This window comes from Psittacula echo (assembly GCF_963264785.1).
Source record: "Psittacula echo genome assembly, chromosome: 5".
Lineage (NCBI taxonomy): Eukaryota > Metazoa > Chordata > Aves > Psittaciformes > Psittacidae > Psittacula > Psittacula echo.
The window spans coordinates 79,545,860-79,573,069 of record NC_137739.1 but is presented as its reverse complement, the minus strand read 5'-3'; the positions used below and the strand labels follow the sequence as shown (position 1 = coordinate 79,573,069).

Genomic DNA, 27,210 nt, shown 5'->3' with positions numbered 1-27,210 from the left:
TTGAGATTTATTTACTGGCAGCTGACAAGGGGCAAATTCAGTTGGAATTGTGTAGTCAAGGCCCTGTCAAGCCTTCAGAGGCACCCTTATGTCGAATCACCTTCCTGACTGGCATGTAGCTGAAAAGCCCTCGGCGCTGGTCCTTAACAGCTCCCGACAGCACAAAGGACACTCCAGACAGATGCCTACATGGCATCCTGCAGCATTTTAAAAGAGAATTAGTGGTTTTAATTATGGTCGTCGTATGAAAGGAAACCATGCAAGCTCGGCAGGAGACCTTTGATCAAACCCTTTTGCTAGCACAATGCCGCGGAACTGTGACTATTCCTAGCAAGGGGCCTTTTCTTGCTGAATGACTCACCAGTGATCTTTGAATGCAGACAAGTTCCTTGCCCTCCCTCTTCATTAGCGAGCATTTCTATACAGGCCCTATATAGTGTGCGGAGTCTTGGAGCTATACAATGGGGGGGGAAAAAGAATCCCTACAGATTCTGGCCTCTACTTAGGAAGTGCTGAAGGACTCTGAGTGACTTTATTCATTAAAACAGGTTGCTATTAATTAACTGTCATAATAAAATAAAGAACTATTATTTGCATTTCTTAGTGTGCTCCCTTTAGTAATATGTATAAAAGATGCTTGTAACAAAAATGATTTTATAAGAGAGAAAAAACCTTCAGAAGTCTCTTCCCCCCCTTCACCCTTCCCAATTCTCCTTTACTTATTTTTTTTTTTTAAGGTCTAGGCAGCAGGAGCCTGACTAATTATTAGGACCAGTTTTGCAAGAGAACAAATAGAGGTAAAACACAAATATGAAAGTAATTAGGAAAATGCAAAATCCTGTTTACTTGGCAACCGATTCATGCAACTGAGACTAACGAAGAGCAAATCAGCTTTGCTTGTTTGATAAACTTCAGGGTGCCACCTAAGAGGAGCTGATAAAAATTAAACTTCTGCCAGCATCCCTCAGCATCGCCTTTTAGTGAACCGGCACAGAAACATCCACACAACCGCTTCATCTACAAGCACCAGCAAATCTCATGTGAGCAAATTCAGGTGAAGGAATTCTCTAACTTCCATCGCTGTTAAATATTCCATAGCTGTTAAATATTAAATCCTTCGTGAGTGGCCGTCACGGGTATCTTCGAGCTGAACACGTAGCACAGACACCCATATCACACGTGTACACAATTCATATGGACATGGCACACGTGAACGGCACAGTAGCAACCACTTCTGTTTTGCTCCCTAAAAAAGCATCACATTCTCACTGCTCTTCACACCTGGGAAGGCTTTTGCTCATGGGAAAGTTCTCATAGCTTGCACCACTAGTTATTACAATACATGACGATACTTGACGCGGGCTGCAGGCTGGAATACCTTTGTCCAACCCCTCTTTTCTCCCAACTAGATAGTGGAAACCACAAAAGCTTCCAATTATTTCAAGACTATGCAGCTAAGGAGGAGCATCTAATCAAGATAAAGAAAACCCTCGGCTCAGTATATTTGCTTGAATGGATTTTCAATAATGCAGGTAACAAAAGCATTCAAAAATTGGATTCCTAATGCTTTTCTGCTAGGCTGAAGGACTGATTCTGAGAAGCGAGAAGAAAGCCAGCCCTGAGAAAGCTGCCCTGAGGAATGTATGATATTCCTCTGCTCTGTACAAACACTTATGTGGGGATTGAGAAAAAGGAAGAGATTTAAGTGAGGCACGGTCAACCTGAAATGTAGTCAATTACAATACAAAGAGTTAAAATGACACCCCTGAACTGCTCTTCTTCCTTCTCTCCCCTCTGCTTTGTGGCTTTGCAACCCATAAGCTGTATTTCTCTTTATTCTTATTGCTCATTTCTTATCTGCTGTTTGTAGAGGAATCATTTATAGAAGCAAAAGGGGAACTGCTATGGAAATCAAACTAAGAAAAAAAATCAGAATGAGAAGGAGAAAAATAAAGGATGTTATTTTGCAACTGGAGTTAGAGACTCCTAGCTGGCAGCTTCAGTTTTATACAGGCAGCATTCCATGAAAATCAGCCTGGGAAAATCAGCACTGGGACAGAACAACAGAAGTAGCCTACTTTTAAAAGGATCTATTAGGGTTAGTATCCACTCAAGCCTAAATCTGCAACTACATGAACCTCAAATTACAGAGCAACAGAGCATCCATATGCAACACCCCTTGCTTCTGCACACATCCTAATCTGTTCCGCCAAGCCTCTGGGAAGGTGCCACTTGATAACATGACATGTACAGAAGTGCTTCTTCCTTCTCCTACAATTTTACTATGATGAAGTCCCTAAGATGAAAATTTCATCCCCTAAGATGAAATCCCTGCCTGGCAGCAATTTGTCTGCTATAAAAACACTGGGCTGAGATCTCACATAACCACAGAACAAAGGATGAAAATTTAGATGAACACAACTTTCCAATAACAATACTAAAGTTTTGGATCTGTTTTAAGCATTTGAAGTATATGTTAATTGACAACATTTTGGAAAACATGCTAGTTTATGCCTTTTTTTTTTTGTTGTTGAAAATAAGTAGCTGAGCTCTTGTTAACCAAGTTGCTTCACTTTTGTGGCAGATTAAAAAGCAGGACGGATTCACATTCGATTCTCTTGGTTAAAGCCCCTGACATATCTAAAATTGCAGTTCTGGCATCCCTGGTACCTGTGAGGATGTGGCAGAGTAAATGCTTGCAGAGGAAGTGGCCGCAGCACAAATGCCATAAGCTCTGGGGAGTGCAGCATCCCAGGGGAACCGCTCTTGTGTCCCCATGCAGGGTGGCAGCATCACAGTCTCTCTGCCTCAGGTGGAGGCAGGCACTGGAGATGCCCCACTGCTGTCTAAAGTCATGGTGCTCTGCAAGGGAAAATACACAGGTTGATTTCTCACTAATGGAAAACTAGAGCAGTAAAGTCTATCGCAACATAAAATCCCAGTGCAATAAAAATAACCATTCCTGCAAAGCAAGGGAGGCAGAATGAGCTGAATTGGTCTCTACACACCATCCCATGCCAGGAGGACATCGCGTCTGCAGCACCCCTTGGCAACACGCACAGCCAGAGGACAAAGCACATCAGAAATGGCAAACCATCAGGCTCCCATGAAGGGCACCATCCCACACACGTGCCCTGATGGAAACCTACCTAACCAAACTGCCCCATGAGCAGGAAAACACACCTACAGAGCACAGCTAGAGAAAAATGGCTCAGTAACACTTAAAGGTTAAATACATTTTTTGCATCTACAAAGGATGTCACATTCATTAAAAAATTAAAAAAGCATCACAGTACATCAGACTTACAGGTTTCTTTTAAGAATAAAACTCTCCTTTTTAAAACAGAGTAATTTAATTAGTGATGAGCTGTTTTCCCCACACACAGAACAACACAAACAGTTCATTTGGCAACAGCAATCAAAAGACCAAACAACAGTTCCTGCGGAGGCAATCACACTTGATTTCCTCTTCACTGACGCCTCCGTCACTTTTTAAAACCATTCTCACGTTGTCAAGGCCTAATTCAGATTTTAAGTCCTGACTTCAGAATTTCGGCACTTCAGCACCCAGGTGGAGGACCAGGTGCTACCCAGATCCCCGTCTCACATCTTGTTTCATTTTCCTCAGTCCCTGCAGCTCTTTCTTCAGGTGCTTCACAGCCTGCAGAATATCCTGCCGCTGGGGATCATCCTCCACTTTCTCAGTGTACAGAAGGAAATGTTTCACAGTTTCAGAGAGCAACACTTCAGGATCCACATCCACCTGATGGAGACGCAACATCCTCTCACAGGCGATGGCGTAGTTTTTGTGCCAGTTCACTGGGTGATTTGGATGAGAGTTGACAATTTCTTTGTACGACTGTTAAAGGGACAAAAAAAAAGCCCAGGGGGGACAAATTAATTGAATGAAGGGGACCAACAGCTTTTAACAGTGCTTTAAAACTGCCTGTAAAGAAACAGATGCTATTTATACATCCAACTCCAGAGTTGGAGTGCTTCTGTAACTCACTCTGTGTTTGCCATGCAATGTGTGATAGCGTGAATCAGAAATCCAAGGGGGGGCTGAAATGTTTCCCTTCCTACAGTAGCTGTTTGTTTTGAAACATTACAGATGATCATGATAACCCCACCGCACATTATGCACTTCCCCGAGAGAGGTGTTACACCCAGGCTGGGGAGAAAGAGAGATCTAATTGCCGCGCCTGCAAAGACATTTACTCAGTATTTCAGGAGATCAGGATGTCTTCCACAGGACTTAAGCAGTCTGTTCACTTGAGTGGGAATATTCATAAACTCAACAGCAGGCACATGCCCAAGGACTTTTCGGAACAGCAAAAATCACGGCAAAATGGGCAAGAGTTGAAAGGAAACTATTTGTTGACTCTTTGCTGGGATATGAAACACTCCTCCTCTCTGCTAACACACGCTGCTCATTTTGTGCATCTGTTGGCATCTCAGGCAGTCCAGTATTTCCAGAGATACCTACACCAGCTCATGGGTGCTATTCTTTGGTGTAAAATGCAGCAGAATTAATTTGCAGCGAGAAGACTGTCAGATTTTATACTTGCTGGCTCACATATGTGACTGTGTAATGACAGAGGGGATAAGTGCAAAGAGGGGACTTCAGGACAAGCAATCTCTTGGCATGGGTTTGGAGCCCAGCACAGACAACATATTTATAGCAAAGGCAGGGTGTTGACTGGTTGGCTTTTGGCATTCTCCGTGACCGAGGGGGCAAGTAGGAATGGATAAAGTCCCTGAACAAATCTCTTTGAATCTGCTATGCTCCCAGTTTGGATGAACAAGCAGAAGGCAGATTACAGGACCTATATGGAAACATTCTTATTTCTATGCAGCTCAGAAATTAAAAAAAAGGGGAGGGGAAAAAAGGATGGAGACTGCAAGGCGCATTCATAGCCCGAATATACAACTTACGGTGTACGCAAATGTGTAAAGTTGTGATTTAATTTCTGCAGTGACACTGGCAGTTTCAGCAAGTTCAAATATAAAGAAAGCTGTTTTCATCCTAAGAAAAGAAGCAAAACTTCCATACAATAACTGCTAAACATAATCAGCTCACATTACATGGTTATACACATCTTCAACATGCCCACACGTGGGACAGTACACCAGCATTTCTGTTTAAGTTGGCAGTGAGACAAATTTCTCTCCGTGATGTATTTTTTCACACTATGTCCCAACTACCCTTTGCTCCCTCGAGATACTTCGAGCAGAACCTTTCAGTGAACAAAACCACCACTTTCCTGAAGGACTTGCTGGAGGCCATGCATGCTTCTTCTCATTCTGTCAACCTTTTCCTTCTAAAGCTTGGCACATTTAGATCCAATAAGGCCATGCACTATCAAGCTGTTCACTTTGGTGTGTATTTACATCCCAGTGAGTTGGCATTGCCCACCAGCTGTTGGAAGGGAGCAAAGGAGAATTACCTGGCTTGCCACATCTCCTCGTTGGCAACAGCTTCCCAGGAAGAAGGCTTGAAACTAAATGGGAATGAGAATAAAATTCAGCCATCAGATCTAAGCCACTGTGTTTCATCCACCACACAATCAACTTGGCAGCTACAGACCTCCCAGGCAGAAGATGACCTGTCATGAAGCCCATGGCTCTGCGGCAGAGAATTCAGCTGATCCTCATTCATAAAACTTTATTGCTTCCTTTCCACAGAAGAAGCCTGGTACACCAGGTGTTTCACAGCATCCTAGCTATCCTCAAAGTTAGAATTACTTTTTACCATCCATCACTGTTCAACCTATGAGATTTAAAGCATTGAATGTCCCAAGTCCTCAATTTTTTTTTCGCTCCTAATCAAGTTTTAAGATTGGAATTGGCCCTAATACTTGACTAGAAATGTCCTCTCTATTTTTAACACTAATAAAAATACCACATGCAGATTCATTGTATGTTCCAGAACACACAACATTATGGTTATTGCGCATGTTTAATTTTTCTAACATGGCAATGGATGTGGTTATGCTGCTGGCAGAAGAATGATGAGCAGGAAGGAGCAGAGTTGCCTCTGAGTCGTACCTGCCATAGTCTTCGGTCCAGTTATAGAGATTTCTTGTAAGATGAATCCACTCTCCTGGGTCGAACACAATATTGGAAGGAACCAACTTCTCACACGTACCCCATGGCCAAAGTGAATAGCTCCTTCTCCAGGTTGAGTCACCTTCATGAAGACCTATGCAGACAAACACTTCTTTACTGCCAAAAAAGAACAACAGAGAAGGCAATCGTGAAGCCATGTCAGAGACCATGGGCCACCTCATGCGCTTTAGTAAACCACACATACCACATCAAAAAGGGTATGTCTTTGTGTCAGTCTGCAAAACAGCGAGCAAATACCCCACCTGGCATTGCACACCTTGTGCAGCTAGCACAGAAGACACATCCCCTTCCCTATGCTGGACCTCACAAACACACCAGAAGCCATAGGAGAAGCCTGTTTCTTCCTGACAGCACCTGGCAATGCTCTTCTGCCTACCCACACTTGCAAGGCTCACCCTGGCTAGTCTAAATGCAGATGCTATTCTTATTCATGGGAGTATCTAATCCTTTCTCCACTCTTACTAAGCTATTTTTATATGATGATTATTCCTGGAATACATTCATTCTATGCTAATCAGTTGGTCACAATGTTCACAAAGGAGAAGCAGCAGCAATTTGCTCTCCAACCATCATCATTTTGAGTAGACAGGAAAGTTCCAGTTTTTGTGATGACTTGTATCAACAACAACAACAAAAATAATCAGTAAATACTCTCTTCTGATCACCTTCTTACTTTGCCTTCCTAAAACCCAAACCAACCTCAAAACAACATGCAACATTATATCCAGATGGAGTTACTTCTGCATAGATATTTGCTTTAATTGCAAAAATAATCTCACCACCAGGGAGGAACTCAGTGGAGAAAATTGGTCTTTTGGATGCAATACCAAGCTGTTTTATAAACAATTTCAAGAAAAAAAAGGCCGAAGATTTTAGGAAAGCTGTTACATATGAAAGAAATGCTTACTGCTTATTTACTTTGAGGAAACGATGGAGATTAAAAGCAAGTGTCCCATCAGGTAATACTCCTTCCGCAGGATTCCACCGGTTCCCAGGAAAATAAATGCCAGGTAAATGCTTTGCCAGCTTGGGTAAATACCATTTGTAAGTCATCATCTATCAGCAAAAAAATTATAATTAAAACAAGTACCAAAGTTTTCATCCATTTTTACATCCAGAAGAAATGGCTTCTGCAGAAGTAATGACAAGCCAGGATCTGCCTGGCTAGGAAGCACCTCTATGGAAAGGGACCTGGGGGTCCTGGTGGTCCAAGTTCAAAAGGAATGAACAGTGTGCAGCTGCAGCAAAGAAATCTAGCAGGATGCTGGGTTACATCAACAAGGACATCACCAGCAGAGATAAAGATGTCACTGTCCCATCTACTCAGTGCTTATCAGGACACACCTGGAATACTGTGTTCATTTTGGTTCCCACTACACAAAAAAAGATGTGGACAGGCTGGAGAGGGTCCAGAGAAGGGCCACAAAGATGATCTGAGAACTGGGAAGCCATATAAAGAAAGGCTGAGAGAGCTGGGTTTATTCAGCCTAGAGAAAAGAAGGCTCAAGGAGACCTCATCACCATGTTCCAGTATTTAAAGGGTGGCTTCAAAGAAGATAGAAACTCCTTTTTACAAGGAGTCACAGGGAAAAGACGAGGGTACAAGTTACTCCTGGGGATATTCTGGTTGGACACGAGGAAAATTTTTCTCGATGAGCAATTAGCCATTGCAATAATCTGCCCAGGCAAGTGGTGGATTCCCCAGTACTGGAGACTGTTAGGATTCAGCTGGCCAGGGTGCTGGGGCATGTAGTCTGGGTCACGTTTTGCCTAGAAAGGTTGGGCAAGATGACTCTTGAGGTCCTTTCCAACCTGGTATTCTATGATTCTGTGACTCCATTTGCTCAGTAATGTCACCTGTCATTTCAGCAATGGCCTGGGACCACACCACCAGACTAGGTCACCAGTGGTTTCTGATCAGAAGCACATGGTCCTCACCATGGGCAAAACTATAAGAAAACACGAAATAGCTACTGCTGGTAAGACAGACAAGAGGGCTTTGGTGTGGTTAAGTATGAGGCACTGGGTTTTGGGTTTCCCAACAAGTTCCAAACCCTTGTTGAAAAGCCAAGTGCAAGAACTGATGTGGCAGCGGAAGTGTAGGGGTCTTCTGTAAGTGGGGTTTTTCTTCTCCTGTTTCTCAGGAAAAAAAAAAGAGAGAGTACAAACACCACCCAGGGACACACAGCACCTATGTTTTAATATAGGAAACAGAGGCAGAAATATGCAAAACCACCTCTGGGGGACCAAGATAACAGAGGGGACACAGGGAATGAGCCTCAGCATGGTAAAGCCCCTGGAAGAAATCCCAAAGCTGCATTGCGCATGAGGCAACTGCTGCCCTGCAGGCTGCTTCCAGAAGCCTTCTGCTGCCCTAACATCTGTATTTCAGGCCCACTGCAGAAAACAGCCAGGACAATGCTTCCTCACCAAGGCAAACATAAGCCCTGTGCCACATTTGCATATCTGCCGTGGTGAAGGACTTGGACTTCTCCTTTCCCTACCTGCTATTGCCTCCTTGTTGGCTTTTTTGGGCTTGAATGAGACTTGCACACCACCCTCCATCCCAGAGCTACCCACAAATCTTTAAAAAAAGCCATTTTACTTATTTCTGTATCATGAGTTTTATTTGAACAAAGAGATACCCTCCAGCTGAGAAAGGAGAAAAGTTGAGAACTTTTGCTTCCTATTTTTACATCTGTCTTTTGCCTCTTTTAATATTACTTTCTGTACCTACCTCTTGGTCCACTAGGGTGATATCTGGCCTCATCCCTTCACAATAATGAAGATAACGAAGAGCATTCCCAGGTAAGTCTCCTCTTAGCAAGATCACTGCACCCGCTGGCATTGAGGACAGCACATTCCTTGCAAACTTATCAACAACGTAGTTGTTGCTCTGATCACAAGTGCTTAAGAGAACAGATAAAAAAATAGTATCTTAAAAAAACAGCTATTTGCATGGCTTTACATACCCTCGATTTTATGCACTAGGCACCCACAGGGGAAATCCACTCTGGTCAGATCTAGCTGAAAAGCATCCTCTTTCTTTGCAGAGAAACTGAAATTTAGGAATTAAGCATTTCAATGACAGTTGCCCATAAACTAGCACCAGAGACATGAGCCACTACAGTTTCACCGAAATACACTCACTGCACACTTTCACCTTAATTACAATCTTTTTCCTTGGGCTAAACCTAGACTTACAGATGATGCTAGAAGGTGATACCCATCCTTTTAATGCTTTTAGTTTAGCATTAAAAAACTAAGTTTTTGTAGCATCAGGCAGAAGTAGATTTAGATTACCTGAGATTAGATCCTTTTTGCTACACAGTTTTGTGAATGAACACAATCCAGGTATAGGCCCAAGAAAAAGACACTCCATGACTCCACTCAGGATGTGAACCATGATTGTCTCACCTACGGACCAGCCTCTGTGAAAAGATTTGCGCGAAGGAAGGATTCCTGGGTATGAAGTCTATGCTTTGTTGGTGTCCTGGGTTCAGCAGTAGCTCCTTCTTAGTAGCTGGTGCGGTGCTGTCTTTTTGACTTTCAGCCTGAGAACAGCGCTGATAACAGTGCTGATAACACCGATGTTTTTAGTTGCTGCTTAGTAATGTTTAGTCTGACCAAGGACTTTCTGAGTCTCATGCTCTGCCAGGGAGGAGGGGAAGCGGAGAGGAAGCAGAGACAGGACACCTGACCCAAACTAACCAAAGAGGTATTCCATACCACAGCACATCATGCCCAGTATATAAACTAGGGGCAGTTACCCGGAAGGGTGAGATTACTGCTCAGGTCGGGCTGGGTATCAGTTGGCGGGTGGTGAGCAGTTGTATTCTCTTCCCTTGTTATTTCCCTTATCATTATTATTATTGGTGGCAGCAGCAGTGGTTTGTGCTATACCTTAGTTACTGGACTGTTTTTATCTCAACCCGTGGGAGGGAGTTACATCCTTTCAATTCTCTTCCCCATCCCTCCGGGAGCAGGGGGAGGAAGGCGGGGGGGGAGTGAGTGAGCGAGCTGCGTGGCTGACTGGGCTTAAACCATGACAGTTGGTTAACCCCTACTTCACACCTTCTCCTTGCCTCCCAAACCACTGCAGTCTTCAGCATGGTTATGGGATAAGGAAGCCCTTATCTACACTACAGATCAAACTCTTCAAAAAGGAAAAAGCCTAAGAAAAACCCCAGGGTGCAAGGAAACCTGAAGCAAAGCAAAGGAAGGAGAAGGTGCTGCTCAGGTCAAATGAATTCTGCAAATCTCCCTAGGAAATAAAACACAGACTTACGAGGTTTTTTCAGTAGAAGATTATGCATCTACAGAGTTTTCTTCCTTCAACCTACATGACACCCCCATATACAGCCTGCAACTGGTGCTTGGTGATTTTGAGGGAGATCAAACAAGGGAGTCCTGTAGGCTATGACCATGCAAGCTTAGACACAATGTGAAAAGTGCTTTTCCCACTTCAAGAAAAGGACAAAAACCCCAGGAGCAGGAGTAGGGAGTTTACAGCAGCACCCCAACCACTTGGCACCCCACAGCCCTACAAGGCTGCATCAAGACACATGCCCAGGGGATTTGTTACCTGTAATTTACCCAGACTTGGGAAGTGACAAGAGTGAGAGCGGAAAGCCACTCCAGCCATGGCAGCACACGGCTGCTCTCCAGCATGGTGCTTCCAACTGAGGCAAGTGTGGCCAGCCCCAGTCCCGCCAGCACAGCCACCACAGCACTGCTCTGCAGCCAAAATCGCTCCACCTAGGACAAAAAATCCCAGAGAAACAGATCTGTTTCCTCAGCTATAAGGAAACAGAATAAGCAGCTGTATTGCTGCACCTTAAGCAGCTTCAAGACAATGTCCCAGTTACGTGGTTTTAAGGCTTCTTCCAAAAATTAACACATCAGAGCAGTTTTTGGAGTGCAACTTACCACGCCCAGAAACAGAGGTTTCGTAATATCCAGATTTGCTCTCCAAGAGAAGAAGAGGGAATAAAGACAGAGCATTCCAGCAAAGAGCCAGATCATGGGTGATTTCTGCTGCTTTGTCCTATTAATCAAAAATAATAAATAAATAGCACTCTAGTGGCGTAAAAAAGGAGACTAAAGTTGTACGTGCGTGAAAACCACTCTCCCTGCATACCTAAATGCATTTAATACAAGGAGCTGATGAGCCTTTCTTTACCTTTGCAATCTGTGAAATTTTTGTTTCCAAAGCAGAAAACCACCAGGATTTCTAGATTTTTAAGCTTGCCATCTACAAAGCCACAGGGCTACCAGGAGCACGGATATTTTGATCTTAATTAATAGATGACCACAGCAAATCACTGAAATTTTTGCACCAGCAAAAAGCCAAAGAAAGGTGTCAGTGGAGCCAGTAAGAAAGTGCACATTAGAGCATATATTCTCCTCCAACTTACGGCAGTGCTGTGTTCACACAGGCCACGAGTGCCAGGGCAAGGACGGGAAGGGAGAGCTCCGACTTCATCTGTGCCAGCTGAAAACTGACGAGAAATTAGTGCATAGATGTATCATCCCCAAACTGCCCCTTGCACTCAAAGTGTCAAAAGAAGCAGGGAATAAGCACAACGTAACATATTCCCATTCTGCTACAATTAAGCCTACCAGAAATGGGCAAAAGCTTAGTTTACATGTCAGGATTTTGAATGAAACATCACCAGGAAGGGGGATCCAACTATCTTCCTTCAATAGGGAAGACAGAGAGACATGCACACTGTCCCTGAGTCAGACACACATGGCCCAAGCTCTGCACCAAACAAAGGGAAGGCAGGACAGGAGCCACTTAGGCAAAAATCACAGCAGTGACAACAGGTTTCTCTCCACTAAAAGGTATAATCAAGATTTTACTCACGCCAGCATCTCTGTCATACTGGATCCTGTCTCGGACTTGGCCTAGATTAAAAAGAAAGAAAACCAATGAGAATCACACATTGTGCTTGCTGAATCACTGGGGGAACAGAAAGTCTCTTAATTTTCTTATGCTGAGCACACAGGGCTCCTCAAAACCCCCTCAGGTGGTACCCCAAGGTGGTCACAGGGAACAGGAATTGTTTAAACAACAAAAAGACAGCAAACTCTACTCAAACCTTCATTGCAAGATTTTCCTCCCACGTCCTTGTTTTACTTTATGTCACTGTGCAGGTTTACCACCCAGATAAGCATTTTTTCAAGGCACTACCAGCCCATTAGCTTGTGACTCAAGCAGATCATACGGTCTCCGCTATATCATAGAATCATTTAAGTTGGAAAAGACCTTTAAGATCATTGAGCCCAACCGTTAACCTAATACTGCCAAATCCACTAAACCATGTGCCCAAGTGCCACATCTACACGTCTTTTAAATACCTCCACGGATGGTGACTCCACCGCTTCCCTGGGCAGCGTCTTCCAACACTTGACAATCCTTTTGGTAAAGTTGCTTTTCCTGATATCTGATCTAAAGGCCCCCTGGTGCAACTTGAGGCCATTTATTCTCATCCTTTATCTGCATGGTGCAATTATTTTCTGGGACATCTCCCCACAGCCTGAGACAAGCATGTGGGCTTCAACTCCTGCTGCTTACCAGACTTGCCCATGTCTCCTCTGCCCTGACAGAGGCAGAGCAGAGTGAGATTTGTATGAGACACATGAGAATTTTCATTGTAGACACCTGCAATCCATGGCACAGGTCTGGGAAAGAAGACGTTCAGTGGAGGTGAGGAATTACCTTCCTAGGTGCTTGTTGGAAAAGTGGTGGCTACTAGATAAAAGATAAGGTAAATTGATACAGGAGGTCTGGAAGGAATATTTAATCTAAATAAAAATGGAATAGTTAACTGCATTTAAAATTTAATTTAAAAATAAAAGTGAAAGAGAATGGAGAGCCAGCCCACAGCTTCTGAAGCACCTCTCTGTTTCTTGCAAAGCCTCACCTTGCTGGAAGCTGACGGCTTCTGGCCCCAGACACATCCCTTGCAGGAGCTGACATTTCTGATCCTTGACTTATAGGTGGAGCCCTCTCCCAAGACCTCTCCAGTTTGTTTTCTTTTTTGACCCTGCTTGCCCTTAAAATGGAGCCAATGGGACACAAGGGCTGTCTGTCCATCCAGACAGGGCTCTGGCATCAGCCCAACTGGCATCGGGACCAAACGCTTGGATTTTGCTGCACTTACTGCTCCTGCTTCAGACAGTTCATCGTAAATGTGATTTGTGGTATAGGATTACACGCAGTCCATCATCCCTAAGCCTCCTGAACATCAACTTGAATTCATCACATTTGATGGAGAAAGGAGTTAAGGGATTTGCATGCCTTGGTATTACTCTGCCCAATGGAGTCCCATTCTCAGGAGACGGCTGGGAACAGGACAACAGAGGAAAACTCAGAAATCCTTCAGAAGGTGGATTTTATCTCTGCAGGAGTTTCGGAAAGATTAAGGTAGCAGCAGTGGGAATTATCAAGTCTTTTGCCTCACAACCTACAGGCATCCAGCTCTCTGAGAAGGCTGTAATGGAACAGCAATGGTACTGGATGTGTCTCGCTGGCTGGATGCAGGGGCTTAATTTCTGAGGATGTGGGGCTTCAGGACCCCAAGGTATGACACAGTATGAAAACAGTATATTTTTTCTCTTTTTTTGTCCCAGCCCTCTGCACTGACATTTCTGATACAGGAAGGACAGAAGGGGTGCTGGACACTTGCTTTCCCTGGATAGCCAGAGCCAAACATCTAAGGCAGGGCTGGAGGACATAGATATTGACCCTATGCTCTGCAAGCAACCATGCAATATATCCCCCCTTTGGCAAGGGCACAGACCTGTCAATAACTCAAATCAGAGGTTTCTGAGACCCCTCGAACCAACCATTCATTCGAATTCAGTATTAGTAAGAAGAACCTTTTTTAAAAGTACAGCAATAAAAACTGCTTGTTAAAATCGCTGAGTTTTAAATAAAATAATAAAAAAGGACAATTATTTGTCTTAAAACAAGAAAAACACAAAACTGTTGTCACCATCTTCCTCTAGCACAGTCTGCTCTTTGAGGTCCTAAAAATATGAGACTTCTGTAAAGTTCACAGTAAACAATACAGCTCATCCCATGAAGGCAAAGACAATTATCTTCCAATACTCCCAGAAATTTTCCCATGCATTTGGGAATGGGAATTCCCATTCCATCTGGGAATGGCTTTTCCATCCATTCCCAGAAAACCTGATGTACCAGAAGGTCAAAAATCAGAAATAAATTTTTAAAAAGAAAACATTTTCTATTTCTTCCCCTGCAAGCCATTAATCATCATAAATACAAAGGTTCTGCTATTGCCTAACCTAAAAGCAAGTAATTTAGAAAATGACCCTTATTTACCAGACTGAACGTCCCATATTCTTCCCTGAGAAAGTGGGTCAAAAATCCTTGAAAAGTCGTCTGGTCTCCCCATGTCCAGCGGGCTCTATTGAGGTAGGACGAAGCCGGCAGATAGAGATAAGGCAGCAAACCAGCCAAGAAGCATAAACCCAACTTCAGCAAATGGCCTAGGGACAATTCCTGCACCAAAATATGTCATATTGCATAACAATGTTTATTTTAGTTTAATCACGCTGGAACTTCAAGAACAGATAAAGAAAAACATCAAATATATTTACACAGAGCTGATCTCTCAATTTGTAGTAAGTCCCTACAAAATGCTATGTTAAACCTTCCGATTTTGTGGATTACTAGGAAACTGCATCAAACTGATCTCCTTTGCATGGCAGGGTGAAATTTAAGTGAAGCAAATAATATTAGCTAGGACTCATGAGTATCATACTCATTGCATCTTTCACATTTAAATCATGGCATGACATGCATAGATGGCTGAAGCACTGCAAGGCTGAGATAACCCACTTTGCAGCGATTAAGAGTTGGCTGGTATTCCATCTGGCAAAAAAAAAAATGTTGCTCTAGTTCAACTACACACATCACCACCATCACCAGGAGTCAGTTTTGCCATTTACTTTATCACAATTACACTGGCTAAATTGTATAGGCCAACTTTTGGGGTGGGATTTTCAAGACTGCCTAAGGGGTCAGGAAGACAAGACTTTCAAAGGGACTTCTATGCCTAACTCCTTTAAGTGCTTTGGAAAATCCCACCCTAGAATATTGCACGCTTGCTTTATCATTAGCCACTGCCCTGTCAATCAAAGCACTTCTTCAGCAGTTGGGGTTATGGGGAAGAGGCACCATTCAGAGCGATGATCTACAGAGTAGAAAAAGTAGCTTCATAATGGTGGTAGCCAGAGTGCCTTCAGAAGAAAGCTGGCTCTTTTTTACTTAAAAAGTCACTGTTTTCTATCCATTATCCTTCTTATTAGGTGGTTTTCCGCAGCAGGCACTAGGCTGCCTAAAGTATTTCCCAGGAATGTTACACTGGCACAGGATTGTCCTTGCTGGAAATCACAGAGGTCTCTCTAGACCTCCATGGTTCAAAAAAACACCCCCAAGAACAAAAAAGAAGCTCTGTTTAAAGAACACAAATATATTGCAGAAATGAGTCTCCACTGTTAGAGGAAATATATAGTCAGAACAAGGTCTGCAGGAGACACTGAAGAGGTTTTTGATCAAGCTTGTCTGAGCTGCATCGTTTCTCCTACAGCTTGTATGCTTCACTCCGGACATAGTTACATTCTGTATAACTTGAGAGCAGGACCTCTGGTAGGAGATGAAAGGCACGTATTTGACCACATCAGAGGCTCACTGTTTCGCCAAAGGTCAGTTTTCCTTTGGTCTTCTCCAGCTGGCATGAGCCAGGCATTCTTCAACTGAGAGCTGATCTCTTCTAGGACTCTCAAGTCCTGGCTGCATTAGAGCTGGAGGCCACCAAGCCTGGCACATCCCAACAACGTGCTGAAGAGGAGCTCCCCTAGAGACAAAGCCTCTGCACTTCTTGATGTGTTGCTTATTCTGGCTGCATCTTCAGTTATCAACAGCAGTCACAAGATGCTCTGCAACAAGTGGACGTGGCTTTTGTTTGTTACCAGCAGGGAACCAACATTCAGAAACTCATTTCCAGATGAGCTGGTGGCATGAGAAAGCCACTGCCACCAGCTAGAAGAAGCAGCGCGCACAGACTGCACATGCCTGTGGCTTCTCACCAACAGGTATTTGCTTTCCTGCTTGGACATGCTCTTATTTCCTACATACTGAGCAGTTCCTAGCTCCAAGTATCGGCATTGTCGTTGCTCACTGGGTGTTTGCAAGCAGTTGGGGCAGAGCACCCCTGTGCTAGAAGACACAAGCAGGTCACAGATTGCTGGTGTGAGCACGACCCCTAAATTGTGATTAGTGGCACTGATCAGACAGAGGGACTGTAACTTCAGTAGGTCATGACTGACTAGTTTAGACATACCCATGACTGTCCCTGTTCGTACATCAACATAGAACTGGCACAACTGCTTGGAAAGAAGAACTACTCACTCCCTTACAAAAGTAGAGGTATAGGTCACCAAAATACATACCATCTTTCTGAAAAGCTGTGAGAGAACCCAAGGCACAATACAAGCGATATAAAGCACTATCGTGTGCTGATTGCACAAACTGAGCCCACAGCAAAAGGCACCAAATTTAGAGATCTGAAAGAAAAAAAAAAAAACAAAACCCCATCTCATTCACAATTACTCTTTACAGTTTGCAAAAATATTCAGAGACCAAAACAGCTTCAGTGCGGCCCACAGCACCCTCAAATGAGAAAGGCAAGTATATCACTGAGCACTGGTCGATCATAACACAAACAATATAGGCTATTTTTTGTTATTTGCAGGGAAATTTCATGCGCTTAACAGAAACCATTCTTTAAGAATTGTCCAGCTGAACGGTTATGTCTCCACATACACAGAGATCCTATACAGCACTCTCCCATCATAAAAATGCAACAGGGTCCAATTCCTGACCCCTGCTGCACAGCAGTTAACAATGAATGATGCAATTTGTTTTTTTCAGAAACCATACACTAAAGTAATGCCATTATGTACAGAGATGTCATTTAATGAAATATGAATGACCCTTTCCCCTTCTTCAGGCATAGATGGCTAAAGTCAGGTCTACACAAACTTTCTTAGCAAACTGAATTAAATGTGATAAACCTCATTAGTCTAAAAGCTCATATTAGAGCAAGACCAGAGAAAAGCATGAAGATGCTCAGAGGGCTGGAGCACCTCTCCTATGAAGATAGGCTGGGGTTGTTCAGCCAGGAGAAGAAAAGGCTCCAAGGAAACCTTAGAACAGCTTCCAGAGCTAAAGGGGATACAGGAAACCTGGAGAGGGACTTTTGACATGGGCCTGCAGTGACAGGACAAGGGGGAATGGCTTTAACCTGACAGAGGGGAGATTTAGATTAGCTATCAGGAAAAAATTCTTCCCTGTGAGGGTGCTGAGCCACTGGCACAGATTGCCCAGAGAAGCTGTGGCTGCCCCATCACTGGCAGTGTCCAGGGTTGGATGGAGCTTGGAGGAACCTGGTCTATTAGAAGGTGTCGCCGCCCATGGCAGCAGGGTTGGAACAAGACGATCATTAAGGTCCGTTCCAATGCAAGCCATTCTATGATTTTCAAGCACCTCTGAAAGGGTTTTCTGATAAAACAGGTATTATATCCAAACTGTGCAACACAGTGCAGGGTATTTCTGATACTCATTGAGGATTACTCACAGGCTCATTACTGGTACCATGGCCATCCCTGGCTGATGCTAAGGAAAGCCTCTCTCTGCCCCATTCTGCCACATGCTCTGCTCTGTCCCACCACAAGACCAGTGCTGAGTCCTCTTCATTCACAGGAGGAAGACGGAACTACAAGAGCAACTCCATACAGAAATCTTGGGTCAGTGCCACATACAACTCTGGCCACTACTGCTCCTCCTCTGAATTTGCCTCCTCCTCCACAGTCACTGGCCGCTTGGTCCATGTTACAGCCTGAATTCATGCCCAGGGCAGCTCCTTGGTGGGGAAAAAGCCACCAGAGTCCCACAGACATTATTGGACCAGAGCTGACAACACATCCTCATCTCCCCAGCCATCCCGAAGGAGGATGGCACTTCCATCTGTCATCAGAGCATCGCCCCTGCTTATTTCACTCACTGGTGAGGATGGTGTGTGAGATGCAAACGCTTGCCTTAGCATGTTGATGAGATCACCATGTAATTTTCTAACAACTGCACAGCCTTCAATGTCAGATGCTGCCTTGCTCTGGAAACACCTGCCATAAATTCATAAAAACATTAGTGGGCTTCAGAGCTGCCCTGCAGGACTCAGAACAACCTCAGCAATTTTTCAAGTCTAGTGATGGACTCCAAGCACACCCTTGAAGGTGTCTGCATGACCATCTGATTTCTGAAAAGCACTGTAAGCTTGATGTTGGCAGCCTGGATTCTTCAAGGCGTGGGATGGCAGACACCTCAAAACCATTTACACAAGCTCCTTAACTGCTTCTGTAAATCTCATCTGAAAATCCCATTGGAAACTGGGCATGTGAAACATGGGAGCAGACTGGAAAATGCCCAATTCCATCTCCATGGAGTTCAGGTATAGCAGTCTTGGGACAGTACTCACCAGAAAATAAAAAACATCCAGTGGTGAAACAAGGTCCCTACAACCACCAATTCAACATGTTCTTTGAGAACTCATAAAGCTGAGTAAAACACCACTGTGGACTCCTGAAATTCTAGCCTAGCCCAACAAAAATCCTTTAATTCACACAATTTACAGGAGTCACAGTGGGCAAGCCTGTCAAAGGAGAAGAGATCAGATGCTCAGGCAAAGAAAAGTAGAAAGAACAAGACTGCTGAGTAAAAATGTCATATGGTTGCGTAGCCTGTTTGTAAAATAGAGAATACAGCATGAAATTTAAAGTCTCTGTATTTAATAATGCCATTATTTTAGGGGCACATTTAATTTCAAAAGAAGAACTCACTGAAAAGTTGGTCATTTCTGTTTTTCAGTAGTAGCCTGGGTTTCTGACTGCATGAAGTTTTCTGTAAAGTATATCTATTTATCCCCAAAAAAAATCAGTTCTGAAAACAAACATTTGAACACCCACAGCCTAGTTTGAGTCTTTGATGCAGGAAACCAAACTTTGCATTAAAACATTTAGATGAAAGCAATTTTGATTTTCCTGTTTCCAACCTGTGTGTATCATATGAACCAATCCCAAACCCACTCAACAGATCCCAACTCAACCGCTTAAGCCAAGTGGATAGGTTTTACAATATTTGGCACTTCTGAACAGCCAGGTAGGTCACGGACAGACATCATTCAGCACAGGTTCTGAAACAAATCCCAAAATTTGGCCTTTTTTATTTAAACAAAACTAAATGAGCATTAAATAAATAGGAAGTTAAACAGACATGTGACAACCAATTAAAAAAAAAAAAAGAATTATTCACTTTGCTTGAGATGTTTTACCTTTGATCTCTCTCTTGCGGTGGATGCCTCCTCAAAATGAGTGGTGAGAGCCATCAGCAGCCCCACAAACAGATTGTTTAAGCTAAAAACCTCTGCTGTGATGGACCACTGCCATGTTAGACGAGAAAATGAAAACACCCCCGCAGCAAGGATTCCTCCAGCATATGAGCCAGAAAGCCTGCAAACACAGATAACATGAAATCTTCTTTTCCAACAAAAAAGTCTACTTTATTGTCCTTTTTTTAAATTTCTTTTTTTAAAACATACCATAGAAATGATGACTGCCACCCAGCACCCTGCCAAAACATTATATGGTTAATATCTTCCTAATAATTTCTTTGCAAAGAATTGCAATTAGGAAGAGGAGGCATTAGCCAACCTCTCTATTTGTAAGCTACCCAACACTAAAGAGTCAGCTTCCCCCACAAATGCCATGAAAACTTTGAATTTGGTTCAGAAACCTTGACGAGCGATGGCCCAGAGGGTCATGGTATGCCGAGCCAGGGAGTCACGCCTCTAATGGGATACTCTCTGCTGGAGGAGATGGCAGCAAGGGTGCAGCCTTAAATTCATCAAGGCGATGAATAAAGAATGGATTAGAGCTATTCATGATGGACAGCATTAGTAGAACTGTCCTACGGGGGTATTTAGTGTCTCACGGGTGGGTGAGGATTGCGATACCTATGGTCCCAGCAGGGAGAGGTGCCTGCCGGGGTCACACACAGGGAAAATGGGTGTCAGCTCCAGCAAGCAGGAGGGAGCAGAGGAGCAGGTGAAGCTTCTGCCATTGGGATGGCAGTGAGCCTGAAAGCTGGGCACCTCTGTGACCCCTGGATGGGATTATGGCACACACTCCCCACAGAGCCACTTGCTGAACTTGGCTGGATGCTGCAGCTGGCGCAGGGAGCCCACAAGGTGGGACTTAGCCCAGGAAACCTATTATGCCCATTCTGAATAGTGACTCTGCCTGTTTGGAAGGTCTCCCCTTCAGGAAGTCACCCTGAAAAGATGCCTCATAGGGCATCAGAACCAGCTCAATTAAGTGTTATCCAAAGACAGAAATAGCTGTGGCTATGGTCAAAGCTCCTCTCCAGAAATTCACTATCCAACTGTAAGACTAAGCTAGGCTCTACCACAAATTGGGTATTTTTGCCTAGTTCTAGTACCCAGGCACACACACTTCCATTTAGACCTAACATCTCCAGCAGGTTTAAACTGAAAATTATAAACCAGCCAACTTCATCAAGCTACATGTGTAATTTGCTCCTAAATAGTGGCCATATCCTCTAGCACAGACAAAGTCCCCAGGTGGATTGTTCTGACGATTAGGGATCAGAGGGTGCATGTTCACATAGGACTCACTTATAGGATACCTCACATAACTCTGAGATAAACAGCAACCAAAGGAACAAAACCTTCAGGCCCTACAGAAATGAGGGAGCTGCTTGCAGAGCACTCTCCAGCAAGGGCTCCTCTCACTGCTTATTCTTTCTTTCCACCTTCCCAAAATGACCTCAGTACAACCAACCTATTTCTGTAGATGTCAGAAAAAAGGACTTGTGCAGTCAGAACAGGAATTTTTAACCTATTAAAAATGGGAAGCAGGGTCCATGGGGAGAAGAGGACTGAGATAAGGACTCAGGAAGACTATGTCTCTATTCATCCTTCTGCCACCGATATCAGACAGTCTGGGGCAAGCCACACCACTGCTGCTGCCGCAGGCATCTGCAAAATGGGACTAAGGATTTTTATCTCCTTTGTAAAGCATTTTGAGATGTGCAGCTGCAGGAGAAAGTAGCTAGAGGGCAAGAAGTAATGCTGTTCAGTTAACACTGCAGAAAAAGAAAACAACCCTCAGGTGTCCAAGGCCAGAGTGAGACAAGCAGAGAATGACACAGAGCTTCAGCATCTAGATGGTAGGAAGGTGTCTTGAAAAATCAGTGGAAGGGGAAAATAAGTCTGAAAACTCCCAACTGACAGCATGTGGGACTGTTTCAGACCGAATCTGTGTCTGCAAAGTACCCTATGAAGAAAGGTGATGTGGAACCTCTTCTGTAGGAAATCAGACAAACCATTAGAATCTACCGCTGTGCTCACTGATGTGTGCCACCACGGGGGACTCTTCCAAACTCTAAACTTCCCTGTGGTTCAACACAGGTCCAGGTATTTGGCACAAAATTCTCCATGGCAAGACCTGACCCTCACTGCACTAATATAATGTTCCAAAACCCACACAATTGCCTATAGAAAAGGCATTTGCAGGCATGAATGCTGCTCCATTGCTTTTGCCACCAAGCCAGCCTTGAGTCCATATCCTCCAAGGGAGAGATGGGACACATATGACCTGTCTGGCAAGGTTCTCAGCCTCAAGGGCTCTGACTGTGCTCTCCTCTCTGTTATGAGAAAGATGTGGCACCTGAACAGGAAAATGGAAAGATGCAATGGAGTTTGCAGGAATTAAGTCAGGAGTGGTTTCTGCTCCTAAAGAAAAAAAAAAAAGCAGGAAAGGGCAGCAGGGCCACGTGTATTTAAAAACCAAGAGATCCCCTGTCACACAAACCCCACTACACAACATCCCTAAGTTTTGACTAAACCCTTTTAGACAGCATGAACTTTTAGTTATAAAGAAACAGCTTTGTAAATCCCTTTGAAATTCTTGCAAGGAAATAAGGTGAAAAAAGGTAAAACAACCTTCCCCAAAACCTTCAGATAAAAAGCAGCATTTTAGGCAAACATCCCAATCATTTACCAGTTCTCCTTGTCTTTCCCAGAAAAGACCATAGAGTATCATTAGGGTTCAAATAAGATGAAAGAAATCCCATCCCCTCGATAAAAATGTCTCAAACCTGCGATTCAAGTTCTACGAAATAAGGCTTAAGCAAAAGCTACTAAACCCAAAGCTTAAAGCCTTATCCCAGCTATGTGGGACAGGACACCTTCACTCATCGAGCAGTGCAGAGTCAGGATCCAGCACTAAGAACAGTCCACAGATCTGTTTGCCAACAGAGCTGGCGTTGCCTTTAGTTTCCTGTGAAACCTGTGGGAAAGCCAGGCTGCTAAGCTTACTTTGTTAAAGCATGCTGCGTGCATGGAGCATTAAGCTCCTACAAGTATCCTAGATGCTAAAAAACCAAATGGAAATGTGTTGCACTCTTGAAGAACACCAAGACAGTAGCTTTGGGAAATGCAAGCTGGAGACAAAGAGATTTTTGCAGATTCTGCTACCAGCAATGGAAATGATGAGTTTATGAGTTTGCTGGTTCAGAAAGAAACACTCTTTGAAGTGATCAGAGAAGGTATATCCAGATAAGGATGAAGATCAGCTGGCAAAAAAACCCCCACATCCATCAGGTTCATCCAATGCACCAACTCACAGTGCAAAGTAACACTGGCAGGACAAGAAGAAATGAATCCTGTGCAACTACGTCAGTGTCACGCTGCAGCTAAATTAAATCAACCCTGCCTTGCAGCTGTGCTAACATGGTTATACTGCTCATTTTGATTGACATGAGGATCTCCATGCACTACTGCACTCTGATATCTGGCAACCCCTTGGACTTCTCCAGCACAGTCACGCTGTGCTGCATCTCTCTTGCCTTAGTGTCAAGATGGCCCCAAACCTACGTACCATTCAAGGAGATGACAAAGCAACTCAGGCATGGACAACAGAGGTTAGCCTCCTACAACACTACATCTACTACAACATCTAGGAGGGATTTATTCCATTGTTCTTGGAACTGCTATAAGAAACATCAGATGACTGGAACAAGAAGATCATGGGGTAGCCAACAATGAAGCCATGGCAGTGGTAATAACCATCTAGTGTTCATCTGTCAATACAGTGTAGGCACAAAGTTACCCTGCAGTGACTCCCTTGAAAACAGAGGCTTTACAAAGAGCAAAAGGTTGGCAGAACCCTGCTATAAGGCTCTGTCCGGTGGAGGGGGGGATCCCGGGAAAGTGGGGTTACCTAGAAGAAAGCATTCAAAGTAGTACCCTGCCCTCAGAACAGCTTCAGGATGCAGAAATCAGCTCACGCAAGAAGAAAATATTTGCAGCCAATGCAACAACGGGAAAGTCTTCCTAACTTCTGCCAGGGTATTACAGCTACCACCAGCAGGCCCACTTCAAGAAGGACTGAAGAACCGAGCTTGAATAAAAGCTGCCTTGCAGACTTGTTTATCTTAAAATACAAGCTAAGGGAACAGCTTGTTTGCAAAATCATTAGTCTGGGACAAGATCTGCTCAAAGCATGTGGAGCACTTTATCAAGACAAAACAAATGGAAAGAAGGTCCCTTACTATCAGTCAGCCAACTTTTGAACATAAGCAGAAATTCCCATCATCTTAAAATGCACCCAGAAGGGATAGAAACAGTTAGCAAAGGAGAGGCCACACAGTCCTTTTTGAGGAATATTTTCCCATGGCATCCCTAAACATAAAAGGAAAAGACTAAAAAAAAAAATAAATATTATTTTGTTTTCCTTTTCAGACACCCAAGTATAAGAATGTGTGGCTGCGCCTCAGCTCCAAAGACACAAGCAGTTGAAACTTGTCTTAATCAGAAATATTTTAGCTGCAGGTTTTTATTAAGAGTTCACAGGAATAATTAGGAAAACTGAAATTAGGTATTTTAATCTGGTTTTGCAATTACAGTTTTTAGCTTCTCATTGCTGGCAATCACAGAATCATAGAATAGTTAGGGTTGGAAAGGACCTTAAGATCATCTAGTTCCAACCCCCCTGCCATGGGCAGGGACACTAAACCACACTAAATCACTAAAACACATCAGTTTGCGATTTAGAATTTATCCTCTCCTTAAGACTGGTAAAACTGTTAGCCCAGAGCACAGGTTATATCTACATGTATTTAACAAATAACTTGATCAGCATTTTTACTTTTTATTTAGAAAATCATGTCAGACTTTTTATATTTAATAATTTGCAAAAAATTATTAGATTCTTGGTATAAAGCTAAAAATGGCCTGAAATTGGAATTTAGTTAGGATGTTTTCATTAAATGCAATATTTGGTGCACTGTATTCATGAAGTAGTAAGATAACTGGAACTTTTTATATCTGAAGCTGATGTATTAAACACTGGAAACACCTATCTGTACCTAGTGAAATAAGCTGGTTATTTCTGCCTTCTGTTCTCTCAAAAACTTTACTGGTAGCTGATCTCAGACTCACATCTTTTATTTTTAGTCAGTGGAATAAGAAAAAAACTCTCCTGCTATTTAAAATCTCCACTAATATACTAACTAATGGAGTCTTCTAATTTAAGTCTCTCCCTGCACCTGCAGATAATGACCCTGATGTTGGCAGTTCCCTGTACACGTGCACAGGCTCCAGGGACATAACCGGCAACTTCTACTTCTGCTTCTGCTATGCTGGTACTTCACTTTGCAGTAGCAAAGATATAGTCCTTCAATGTATTTTTATTTCATGGTATAACAGACTAGTGCATTAAAGATATAACACTTTGAATTTAGCTTAAGAGGTTTCACTTACTTGATTATAAAAAACACCAGATTTTTGATGTACACTTAAAAGGAATGGGACTCAGAAGACTCAATAGCTTTCTACAGATAAATTTTAAGTGTGCATGTGCATTGGTGCTGAAATAGAATAACTATTTAAAAAACAAAACACAAAAACTCAAACACGAGTTTAGGACCTAAGTAATAACAATTATCCCCCAAAACCTCAATTCCTCTAGGTTTGCCTGCCTCTTAGTCACAAACACTCAACGAACAAAAGGGGATTTCTCTTACTCTGAGTGCTGAAGAGCCTGACACGGTACAGGTACTACGAGGAATAGCAAACCAGGTTTTATTCTTCCTCAGGGACTTAGAGCTGAATAGCCACTGAAGCCTTGCATGCAGGCTCCACTCCTAGAGCTGGAGGAGGAGGTAGGAGAGCATAGCTTAGCTCACTGCTCCCAGCTGAGTCTTCAAGGCCACAAGGAAAGAATAGAAACCAAGCAAACGGGCAGGACCATCACGTCAAACAGGACTGAAATATCACACAACTTCAGCATTCCCATGGACCCGCAATGCCTTGGGGTGGGAGTGAGCAGGCAGCATCCTCACCACCCACCACATGCACCAAATGCCACTTCTGCTCGATACACTCTCACATCCAACTAGGGACTGACACGACTTATTCACCTTTTTCACCTTTTAGTTATTTTAATGAAACACCGTAACTTCAAGAGGGGATGGTTCAGCCTCGTTAAGGAGTCATGAACTAGTGAGGATTTTGGCTAAGGATAGCTGGTTGCACCCACTTGCATATGTCCTGCTGGAATGGACATGTCCAGTAAGGACACCACCTCTGTAGGACACTATTGAGTCCCTGCCTGTCCCATTGGCAAATACAGGCCTGTGAATGTCACCAAGATGTGCAGAAGGCATCCTGCATGCCACCTCTTGTGTCCTCTTGCTGTGAGAATCAAGCTGCCCCTGCAGCAAGGTGCCCTGGGATGGCAGGGGACCTTAGTAGGTCTGGCACCTGGGATGGGAAGAGCCCCCGCTGTGAGGGCTCAGCAGGAGAATGAGAAACAGGCCTTCCCAACCTCAAACCTTGCAGGCTCCTGGATTCCCACCACCGCCACGTCAGAGCGGAGCCTGCCTGCAGCAGCCTCTTCCCAATAAAATCTGGTAATTAAATTCAATGCCTCCCTGTCAAGCTATTCCAAAGCAGTTCAACGAGTGGAACAACTCATGACAGATTGATAAAACGCATAAACTGCTGCGCTGCTGTAATAGGTATCACCGCGTACTCATACCTGAGTTGTAAAAACTGTGCTTCCAGCCATTAAAAAATGAGAACTTCTCTCCCAGTGTCATTGCAAGCAGAAAGGATATATTAGTTAGACCCATTATTTGATGCACAATCCTTAGAAAATAGGTACGCCTTTATCCCGGGTGCCTGTAATAACCAGTGCCTACTTCCAGCAGCCAAAAAACCCCAACCCTCAGTAGGAACCGACTTTAGCTATTTAAATGTTTTATAAGTTTTTTTTTTGTAATTGCAGAAACTTTTCCTAATCTGACATTTGTTAAAACCCCTTATTAGAAATTATGCAGCTGCAGGAAAAAAAAAAAAAAGGAAAAAATAGAATAAAATATAAAATAAAATAAAAATGAGCTGGCTTCACAATTACCAAGTCAGCCCATGCAGCCCTTCGCTATTGTACGGAGTGGCATAAACCCCCCGGCGGCCTATCAGCTCCCTGGCAGGCAGGGGGCTGTGCTATTCAAAGCGAGAGATACAAGCTGCAGGGCAAAAACCTGGCAGCTCCCATCTGACCCCCCAATCCCCGGCTGGTGACAGCTCCAAGCTCCATGGCAAATTAGCCCTTCTCACATTACAATTGCAGGAGACAGATTCCATTAGCGGTATCTGAAATTGAGTGGAGAGCTGCTCCGTTATCAGACTTGACTCATAAGCGCCACTATTAATCAGAGCTATGATAGCATTTATATATTTCAAGCTATCTGCCGCCGCTGTGATATTCTGCTACAAAGGGTTGATGGGACTTAGGGAAGGGAACAATGGAGCTTTCTGGGAAAAGCAGAGTAAATCAAGAAAGTCTGTGACTTCCGCACATTCTGAAGGGATTGCGGTTTACATAAATTTTCTCCCAATTGGAGAT

At 43.6% G+C, this 27,210-nt stretch overlaps 1 protein-coding gene across 1 annotated transcript in view; it reads right to left on the bottom strand.

Annotated features, from left to right (window-relative positions):
- Positions 1-3,586: 3,586 nt before the first annotated feature.
- Positions 3,587-27,210, bottom strand: part of TMEM260 (transmembrane protein 260) — a gene marked incomplete at both ends in the record, with an annotated part of 34,308 nt that continues 10,684 nt past the window's right edge. The window contains 13 exons of the mRNA XM_080619167.1: positions 3,587-3,859; positions 4,936-5,026; positions 5,448-5,501; positions 6,049-6,225; positions 7,037-7,185; positions 8,867-9,038; positions 10,715-10,887; positions 11,059-11,176; positions 11,547-11,630; positions 11,999-12,039; positions 14,483-14,662; positions 16,615-16,728; positions 19,551-19,728. Of these exons, the coding sequence (XP_080475293.1) occupies positions 3,587-3,859; positions 4,936-5,026; positions 5,448-5,501; positions 6,049-6,225; positions 7,037-7,185; positions 8,867-9,038; positions 10,715-10,887; positions 11,059-11,176; positions 11,547-11,630; positions 11,999-12,039; positions 14,483-14,662; positions 16,615-16,728; positions 19,551-19,728 (1,804 nt within the window). The remainder of the gene's footprint in view (positions 3,860-4,935; positions 5,027-5,447; positions 5,502-6,048; positions 6,226-7,036; positions 7,186-8,866; positions 9,039-10,714; positions 10,888-11,058; positions 11,177-11,546; positions 11,631-11,998; positions 12,040-14,482; positions 14,663-16,614; positions 16,729-19,550; positions 19,729-27,210) is intronic.